Source organism: Sinohyriopsis cumingii, chromosome 16 (genome assembly GCF_028554795.1).
Source record: "Sinohyriopsis cumingii isolate HCF-2022 chromosome 16, ASM2855479v2, whole genome shotgun sequence".
Lineage (NCBI taxonomy): Eukaryota > Metazoa > Mollusca > Bivalvia > Unionida > Unionidae > Sinohyriopsis > Sinohyriopsis cumingii.
The window spans coordinates 5,585,657-5,596,722 of NC_142976.1; the positions used below are offsets into that span (position 1 = coordinate 5,585,657).

General features: G+C 33.3%; 1 protein-coding gene across 5 annotated transcripts in view; it reads left to right on the top strand.

Moving 5' to 3' along the window:
* Window positions 1–7,925, top strand: part of LOC149779863 (steroid 17-alpha-hydroxylase/17,20 lyase-like) — a 64,852-nt gene extending 56,927 nt beyond the window's left edge. For all 5 annotated transcript variants that reach the window (XM_089936538.1, XM_089936536.1, XM_089936540.1 and 2 more), the window contains one exon: window positions 1,448–7,925. In XM_089936538.1, the coding sequence (XP_089792664.1) occupies window positions 1,448–1,661 (214 nt within the window). In that variant the 3' untranslated portion in view covers window positions 1,662–7,925. The remainder of the gene's footprint in view (window positions 1–1,447) is intronic.
* Window positions 7,926–11,066: the final 3,141 nt, after the last annotated feature.

Below are 11,066 nucleotides of genomic sequence, written 5' to 3' on the forward strand. Positions count from 1 at the left end.
AGAAAGCTTGCCAGTAGCTTCTCATGGGTCGGTGGTTCTTTCCAGGGTTTTCCCTGGGTTCTTTCTCCACCATTAATACTGGCCACCATGTATAGCCTATCGTGTGCTGAAAAATGGCATTAAACACCACAACAACAACAACAACAATATAGTTACACGACTTTTGCATCTTTCAAAAAAGTTTGAAACAACTACCAAGTTGTTTTCTTCTTCGAGTCTATTCTGACTTTACTTTTGACATGATGTCTGTGTCAAGTGTGTTTATTGACATGGTAAAATGTGTCTTAGGATTTGAGAAAGGAGGCAAAAATGAATACATGGTTCAATTTGTTGCAGAGCTTGCAGAGAATATTCTCTGAGTCCCTATTTTGAATTTAAGTAAAAATTTGTCGAAGTCAAGTAAAACCTCCCCCAGTGCTTAACTGTGTGAAAGCTGTGATCCTAATAACCAAGAAAATTTAGCTGCATGAAATAAACCAGGTATAAATGTGCCTAAGTGACATATTTTTGACACCACCACTCCTGCCATCTAGTTCACTTTGCTTACTTTCAAAGTTTTAACACTGATAACCACATAGTCTATGATTAATTCTAAGGATGAATAGGACAGGTTGGTGTCTTTGTATTATGATATTAGTTTTGTTATATTGCCCATTTTGTACATAGTTTGTTTTTCTTTTCTTCCTGGTGTATCATATAAATTGTAATATCAATAGCAATATAATTTTGGGTCTTTATTTTTTTTCATCTTCATTTTTTTTTGTGAAAATGCATACATGAATGCATGTTCAAAATTCAAAGAACAAGCATAAATAATTGCTATGTTTCAAGATGGCTGGTGCAGTACATCATGCAACATGATTGTGCTGGTCAGATCACCCTTATGTTATTAATCAATGCGCATAATACCACAAGCCTTTATTACATCTAATTGGAATTATGAATTAGAGGTAATATTTCAATATAAAACTATATTATTATTTGATTTGAAAACACTTTTCAGACTAATAATGAAAGTGTTGTTAGCCTGGTCCTTAAACATTCCACAAAGCAGAGGTGGGCTGCAAGGCAATTACGCAATATTTATTGTGTAGAAAGGACATAACACTGTCATGCATGAGACATACTTCTTCAATGAATAGTGATACCAATGCTGGCATCCAACAATGTTAGTACAAGAACAAGGTTGCACAGTGGCCAGTTTTAATACTGCAATATTTACAACAAAAATCAGACTTCAAATACACCGCATATTTTGTTGATAAAAGCATTGTAGATTCCGTTAAATTAACAAGTAGTGGCTGTTGCAAAAACATACTCCCTGACGAGACTAGATTTTTCACGTTGACGACAATGCATAAGGTGAATCTCTGAACCGGTCATCAGTTGTGACTCAGGCTAAGTTAGATAACTGTCATTGCCATTTTTTCCCCTTTTATTTTTACAGAGTGATGGCTTTTGGTGCAGGTAGACGTGTTTGCATAGGAGAGGTTTTGGCCAAGAATAGACTGTTTTTATTTGTATCTGCAATACTGCAGAAGTTCCATTTTGAAGCAGCGGACATGCCAAGTCTACCAGATATGGACCCACGAACTTACAGCCTTGGTCTCGTTCTTCATCCGGGCAGATTCAAATTAAAAGCTAAACGAAGGGACAGATGACATACAAGATGAACTAGAGTAATTAATTTTACAGTACTAGATGTAGTATTTCAGAAAGAAGGCTATGTTAAAGTTAAATCTCCAACTTATTATTTTATTTCAGTGCAGCACAATAGTGGTGTTTAAGTCATCTGTTCATAATAAAGAGTGAATATTTATAATTAAAACATCATGAATTTATTGTTTTTTTACCACAACTAATGCGCGACAGAGGCATGCTCTGAACCTATATAAATTACAATGGGTTTTTGAAGCTCAAAAATATAAAATTCTTAATTTTTCAAGGACACCATTTATACAGCAGCAATATTTATATTTTTCTTATAGACCACCATCATCACAATTTTCACTATAAAAAAATCATCTGTGAAAAAAACCATAAAAGATAATCAGAATGGGTAAAAGTGTTTCTAAACACTACTGACCACCAAGCAAGGTGAACTTATTAACATTATTAAAATAGATAAAAACAATTAAGATGGACTTAAGGTTGAAGAATTTAATATGCTGTGCAAATCATTATTCCCAGAATGCTCCAATTAAGCAAGACGATGCACACATTTAAAGCGATTATTATTGAATAAACTGTACAAAATTATTTCACATACAAATTTTCAGACTGTTCATCTATTGTACAGGTTACAATAGTTTCATTTATTGTACAGTCTATTCAACTGTTCTACAATAGTTTCATTTATTGTACAGTCTATTCAACTGTTCAAGTTTCATCAACACAGTTATTTTAGAAATTAAGTTTTGACTCAGATGAAAGCATTGCGAAAAGACTTTTGCAAAATGTTTCAAACTCCAAGTAGACCAGATTATGTTATTGGCAATAATGATATATTCTTTTTATTGTCTAGTGATATTTTTTGGGAAGTGAGTCAAATCGTTGGATACAACACAGCCCTTTGCAAATTGCCTGATAGCATTATACTAGCAATGAAAACAGTTTAAATAGGAAAGTTTATTCCTGCAGCTGATAAGTAGTATGTAAGAATTTTTATCAGAAGATAGTGAAATAAAGGAAGAGAACTTGGTAAACAAATGTATAGATAATAAAAAAATGGTCAGTCTTGTAATTTCAGCTGCATGTGACCTAACATTCAGAAATAATGAACTATAGAATTAATTCATATTGGCGTTGATAGTTGTAGGAGCTTGTTTGATATAATTTTGTAAGCATGTTATTCATTTAACCCTACTTGTATAAAATTGAGCAACTAATGCCAGAGCAAGTAAATTGATGTGATCAGATAAGATAGAAACAGCCTCTTAAGTTGTTTTAAAAAACCAGAGTTTTACACTGCTAGTAATTACAGGCAATCCTAATGTTGTTTGTTGGCTAATTCAGACAAATAATTGGTAATCATTTTTCAAGTAGATATTGACTATGTCAAAAAGTAATTAGTTTTGAGTAGAAGCAGAGTAGGTGTGCAAGCAGGCATAGGAAAAGACAACTTTTTACCCATGATGCCAAAGATGATAGAAAGAAATGCTACTACAATACCATGAGCTGTAATATTGGTTAAATTTTGTATATCTTTATCTTTAGATAATTTTTTAACATTTCACCATATGTTAACCTTTCCTTAAATTTTAGAATTGAATTTATATCAAGCTGATTTTAATGTTTTGCTCAAGACATGCTATATGTCCAACTTTTTGTGATTGTTTGCTTCAGACACCTTCCAGTGTTCTGGCATTACAGCTTTTTTGTTTGGTCTGTTCTTTGTTGATATCTTTATTTATCGTGTTTATCTATTTGTCCTCCTTTTATTATTATATTTGGAAGATGCTATACATCATTTACATATCCTCGTAACTGTCTTCAGGCTGAATAAAAAATGTTCGTTAAGCATATGGAAGTTCTCTACTTGAATTATGTTATATTGATCATCTTTTGAAGCCTTTGTTTCTCATACTTTATAGTCAAATTGTTCACATATATTACTTGTTTGCAACTCTTTTTCCTCAGGAAGGTAACTTCGATAGGGGTCCGTCAAAAGGTTTGTTTTTTGGTGATATCCTTTTGATTCTTTCTTTTGTGTAGCCTACAGAATTAAGGATGGAGCAATCACCTTTTTGTGGAGCTCAGGTGCTAGAATATTGATACTTGTTAAATCTTTATATTGATTCTCAGACTTCTTTTCTGAAATACAGTGCTTTTCCTTAACATGTAAACGAGGCTTAATTAATTGCTCGTGAATCATCTCTGTATAAATCATGTTTTAAAATTGTTTTGCATTCATCCAGATACAGTTTGCCAAGGAGTTTCAGATCCCTTGTTTATAGTATCATCAGCGAACTTAAATTCAGTTGTTGCTTCAGCTACTTCTGTTTTGTAATCATCTTTGTCGTAGACAAGATTTTGAAATCTATAGTCAAACTCTTCTGTACTGCCATTTCTACAGTATTTATATGGTAGATAAACAACTTGAAAAAGATATGGTTTCATAGATAAAAATAACAGTGGCTTAATGTCTCCCCCCAAAAAATTTAAAAAATACTAAGAAAATTTAAAAATAAAGATAGCAGATTGAACATGCAATGAGGTAACTAGTGAAGATTTGAGCTGACAAGTGTTTAGAAAAAAAATACAAAAACCTATCAAATAAACCTGTAAAATCTTTCTCAACGGAAGATTGGCCTAAATATACAAGATATTATCAACAGAAGATTGGTCTAAATATACAAGATATTATCAGATGTTATTTTAGCAACATGAAGTTTAATTTGAACATTTCTACAAGTTTATGATCTGAATAAATTACAGAGGTAAGAGAAAATTTACATTACATTTCAAATGGTATTGGATACTGCACTGGATGTTGCACATTTTGGTTAGGATTACCTCTATCAGCACTATGCGCTAGTTTGATAACATTCAAACACATTAGTTTCACATAAACCTGTAGAAAAAACAGGACAGAAAAAAAGGAAAATAAATGTTTACTATATGCATTGTTATTGATACAAAACACCTTTGACAACAATTTTAATAGTTGTTGTTATTAATGAAGTTTCCATTTATTATGTAGTAAGCCGATGAGGAAAACAAAGGAAAAACATATAATGAATGTTGCACAAAATCTCCTCAGTAATAAAATTGGCAATTCTTAAATACTATTTCATATGTTCTCATATGTCCTTCTTAGATTGTTTCTTTGCACATTTTTGTATGTTTTCTCTAGCATGCATGCATGCATTTTGAAAATCAAAGAAACAAGGAACAACAGGATTCATATCTATATCATCTCTAACAAAAAAAAATCAGCCATCTAAGGTAGACAGTAATGGATGGTTTTCCAAGTATTTTCAGTTGTACTGAACGGATAGCAAAGATTTCACCAGACAAATAAAATCACAAAAACCAGAATTCTGGTGATAATATTGCTCTTGCTGTTATCCTTTTATATAACAACATACCAAAACAAATACTTGGGTAAATAATGGTCTATCTTCCTTCTTTAAAGATTCGTTTGAACAGTCCACTTAACAATACCTTTTGCTACTTTGTCTCACAGAAGCACCTAAATAAGGCAGGTCTTTTTATCTATGAGGTTAATGTAAAGAATGAGAAGTTAAAAGAAATACATAAATATAATGAAATAAATAAAAGAACGTTGATCTTGTCATGGATACATCTAGGTTATTTGCCAGGTTTGTAAAAATCTGATATGGTGTACATGCACAAACTGTTATCTTTGTATGCAGCATATTTTCAGTGTCTGAGTTAGGCACAACTATAAGACCATTTACAGTTCTTTTTTCTTCAAAAAATCATCATCCACTGCTAACTAATATGGAAGGAATGTTTACATTATAGAGATGTTAATAACAAGCTGAGTTGTAAACCTACTTTTCAGCAGTGAGCTAAACTAATGCAGTTTTTTATGGTAATTATATTTTTATGTTTCATTTAAATAATATTAGCAATAAATGATATTTCAAGACATCGTAACATGGTTGTATCAGTTGTTACTAATTTTGTAACTACAAGGTTTGTACTAAATTTAATAGAAACTGAATATAAATTTTTCCTTGACTACTTTGTCATTATCTATCCAATATTTTTGCACAACAATAGTTACAATATGAAATATTTTTGTATAGATGACAAGTAATTATAATAGATCAAGGTAATAAACCAGACAGATGGTTATAGGTTCTGATGATATTTTTCATGGTACTAATACTATGATTTGAGCAGGTGATTTTGCTAACTTATATGAAGTTGAATATAAAGAAACTAATCTAAGGTGACATTAAGTTGTCAGTGTTATGAAGTAACAGTTTGAGTGACTGCACAAAAATAATATAATGCAATCGTTGATGAGCACATTAGAGTTTTTGTTAAGTTTGTCTGTAAAGACAGAAAGGTTATAGTGTGTCTTTTGATAGCAATTACCTAATTTTCTATATGAAATGAAAGGTTACAGTGTGTCTTTTGATAGCAGTTACCTAATTTTCCATATGAAATGAAAGGTTACAGTGTGTCTTTTGATAGCAATTACCTAATTTTCCATATGAAAGGAAGGGTTATAGTGTGAAATGAAATGAAATGAAATGAAAGGTTATAGTGTGTCTTTTGATAGCAATTACCTAATTTTCCATATGAAAGGAAAGGTTATAGTGTGTCTTTTTATAGCAATTACCTAATTTTCCATATGAAAAGAAAAGTTTATAGTGTGTCTTTTTGATAGCAGTTACCTAATTTTCTATATAAAATGAAAAAGAAATTGTGGAAAAATTAAACATAGTAAACGTCTACAGTTATTGTGGTCTGATTACCCAATATACAGATAAAGAATGTTTTTTTTATGTTGTAAGAAGCTTTTATAATGACTGTATTATAAAGTTTGTACTTTAATACCTAACTATATTGTGTCAAACAGATTTCTAAATAAGAATTTAATACATTGAGTATGTTTTCTAATGTTTAGGAACTTACTTTTTGCTTTGGAATTAAGTGTTTTATTAGCACTGCCAAAAAAAGAAACAACAGCAAAAACAACAAAAATAAACAAAAACCAAAAACAACAAAAGAAACCCCACTGCCATATCAGACTCAGTCTTATTCATCAAGACATTAATCAGGGCTTTTGGAATCCGTCATACACCTTCATGACTGCGACTAATTCAAACTGCCTTTGATTATATGACTCTTTAAGTGAGTGTTCCCACGGTGGTCAAGTACTATCGTCTCAAATGAATGACCAGTACCTTTTTCTTTTATAGGCTTTATGGTACTTTAAAGCTTAAAATTACAACTTTTAACTTATGATTGTTACATTAGAGACATCCTCTGACATTACGAACAAGTTACCAGATTACATAATCTCTTAAGTTCATCTAATGTTAATTGATCATAGCAATGATTGAAACGCTTTTTGCAAACAATGCTTTTAGCTGTTAATCATCTTCTCTACCTATGTTGCTGATATGTGTTAACCTATCCACAGATTTTGCCTTGTGAAGACTGTAGTGTATATGTTTATCTGAAATGTTATCAACTTTGAGAAATCATTAATCGATACAGTAATGATGTTTTCTCCATGATATAAACTCATTATATCAACACAAGTGTCTTTCTCTTTCTAAAATTTTAACGAGCTTAATTTAATTTCATCACTTGGTTCACTTGCATTCATCTGGTATTTCATAAACATTTTAGATATGTATCAAATTATTTTCAAATTCAACGATTTATTGTATCTTTATTGGGCATATATTAAACCAGTGTTCATACTTATGAAGCGTATATTTTGATGGTCTATGTTTATTGTCTGCAGGAGTGGATGGAACTGATATTGTGGTATTAAAATAAAACATTTATATTCATTATTGTTCATATTAATGCAGTGTTGTTACTTGCGCTTACCCATTCTGATAATTCTATTTATTGTCATCCTCTAATATGTTGGTATTTGTCTGTATGGAATGTCAAGTAATCTATTTGTCTAAACACACAGTTTTATCTATTTCCTGTCCAAATGTGGTGTGTAATACATGTACCTCAAATATCATCAGATTTTTTATACTAGATTTTAGAAAGTTACACTCCTGTTGCTGATGACATTTAATTTCAAATTCCTAAGGTCTAAAAGAACTGAACAATGAACAAACCAAGGTCTCATATCCTTCAACTTATTATTTATTTCTAAGTATGGTTCTTCTCCTCGAAATGATTCTTACCTACCTACATTCTATTTTTCGTAGAATCTGTATGCCTTTAAATCCAATAAATAAATCCTAAAGCTTTGTTGTAGTTATTCTTAATCCATGTTCCATAATCATCATTTTCCTTTCTTTTTAGTTGGAAAACAATAGCCGCACCTGGTTTCTTTTACTAGAGCAGTAAGATATTACTGGTTGGAGACTTTGGTTACTGATCTAGGCAAAGTGTTTTACCCACATGTTTGTGCCATCACATCACAAGTGAATGCTTGCTAGCTTGCGAGTGAACCCACCAAACATAATCATCGCGAGGCCCCCATGCGACGTAAAGTCATATCAGTAACCTACATCAGTGACCAGACAAACCGCTATTAATGTGCTACTTTGTGGCTACACTCGATGAAGAAACCATGTGATGATCTTTGTTTTAAATTCCGAAAGCAATCAATTAAAGCATCATAAGTGAAATTCTTATGAGGTGCCTCAGTACGGATGCAAACATTTACTCAATTTTCACTGCCTGTATACGTTTTCTTTCAGTTTCACACAGATGAAAATACAGAGACGTATCATCCACATGTAATTCTATTTTTCCAATGAATTTAAAGAAATCTTTTAAAAAGTCATTGGTTGCCATGGTACGCAGGTCCGTATTCATTTGTATGCAGGGTGCCATCCATGTGCTCTGGCGAAAATGTAACATTCGTAGACTTTGCAAATACGCATACCCAGTCGTAGATGGAGCTGGAGGTTTCATATGTGAACTACATAGCTGAGCTAGCAACACATATTTGGTACTAGTTTAGTTGTATATGGAATCGTTCACTAGTGCACACAATATGGCGACAGTAACTTGCAGGAGATGCTTACGGATAACTGTATTGAGCTCTGTAAGCACATTCAGGTATTCGAAGTCAACTTCATAAAGTAACCGATATCACTGTTTTTCATTATACATTCGTATGCATTTTTTGACACCTATGTGTGGGGGATCAATCCACTCAACCCAACAACAGGCATGGGCTGCATCATTACCAAGCATACAGGTTATTGTTATTTTCGGAATGGATTTGTTGTACCAGTCCACTCATGGATTGCTTATGTGAGCATAGTGATGACTCACCATTCAAATCCCGCCACATATTCTTCTTTCAATAAATAGTTTTCCATGTTATTGTTGATGGCGCTCGTTGGTGCATTTGATGCTGCTGAGACTCTTTGCATAATTAGGTTGACATCGTACGTAGACTATGAAACACCACAGGCCTTATTTTGTTTTGTTGGTTAAATTCGCAATGGTATGTTGTATGATACATGTGATCTTCTGTACGCACCAGTGACATGACGGTGATCATATACTTTGGCATCATTACCAAAGGGAGGATCACAGATCCGGCAATAAGTAGACGCGGGAAAACTCGTGTGTGTTATCATGAGCTATACTCATATATGCAGAAAAGAAGAGCTATTATCCGATCAATTTCACTGCAATATCGAGTGATTTTATAAATACCTCAACTGAGTCATGATCATGATACAACAATGGTGGCTCAGTCACTCCATCACCTCTAAATGCAGCGAAGCAAATGCTGCAACAGACTTCTTCAGCAACTTGCATTGTCCTCGACTGCATACTGAACCGTTTGCGATAATCATTGTGCATGTTTGTGTGTGTGAATAGTCGAATTGTCTGCAGACCTTTGCCCTAGATACATTGATGTCGATGTAAAGACTAAGTCGCTTAAATTTACTGATTACAATAACTTGTTGTCAAATTTCAAATTACCCATGCACTTGATATTTTCGAGGCTGATCTGTATTATCCCCTTCGGGAAGCAACTCGGACAAGAACACCCACCCCACACATCAATTATCCTTGTTCTTTACCATTACACTGGTCAACAGTGAAATCATTACTGACTTGAAAAGGCCCTAATCTGTAGTATTTTGGTGTGCCGAACACGAATATAACCGTGAAAAATTTGTATTGGCTCTCGTTTTGAAGATATTCATATACCTCATTTTCTATGTTTCACTGTGTAAATTTCTCCAGTAGGACTGCAGCAACATCCGGAATAATGATGTAACATTGCATAATACCATCATGCTCACATCATCCACAGTTGATTGCATCATTTTCTGATGCAATGCAATACTAATGCCATGCGGCTGCTGAAGTAAGTTGACGTCAGCAGTGTACTATACATGTGTAGGCCTATTATACTAATGCCAGGCGGCTGCTGAAGCTGACGTAAGCAGTGTACTATATAAAGCCCAATCAGATAGGTTCAGCATTTAAAATATTTTAGATGTTGTGCGAGACAGTTCAAGCTACTGTTACATAAAACTTATTATTTTATCCATTTACGTACAATAAAGAACAGTAATGCCTCGAAAGTGTGTTAGTAGTAATAGGGGATACTTTACGGACAATGGGAATTAGCATTACAGGGACCCCTGGGTCAGATTACGGACAATGGAAATTTAACATGGCGAAAAATCGTGGGTCAATTTACGGACAAGGGGAATTTAACATGGGAATAAATCGTGGGTCAATCTACAGACAAGGGGAATTTAACATGGGGAATAGAGTTTGGGCTTGTTTAGGGACAAGGGGAATTTAACATGGGAATAAATCGTGGGACAATCTACGGACAAGGGGAATTTAACATGGGAATAAATCGTGGGACTGTCTAGCGTCAAGGGGAATAGAATATGGAGAAAAATCGTGGGACTGTCTAGCGTCAAGGGAAATTGAACATGGTGGGATTGTCTAGGGACAATGATGGTAGAGGGTCAAACACAACAGAGACAAAGACATACATACACTAGTACAAGCGTGAGATTTATATATAAAGCATTACCAAGACCTGAAATCTTGCTGGGGTGTTCAAAAATTTGCATAATTGTAATGATGCTATAAATAGCTATAATCAAGGAAATGCTCAACGACAAAATGGATGAGACTAAAAGTAACGCTAAAATGACGAAATTGTCCCAGAATGTAAAGGAAAATAAACATATCCCCGAAAATTAAGTTACAATGGTTTAGACTAAAATGGATAAAATTAGTAACTACTTACAATATCAACTTCTGTGACGATCGTGAATAAATACCTATGTATCTATAATCAGCTGAAATTCCTATGAAATCCCACTATCTATTTATAGCTCCAACTTGTGGGTTTTTCCTTTGGAAAATCCCACTATCTTTTTATAGCCTCA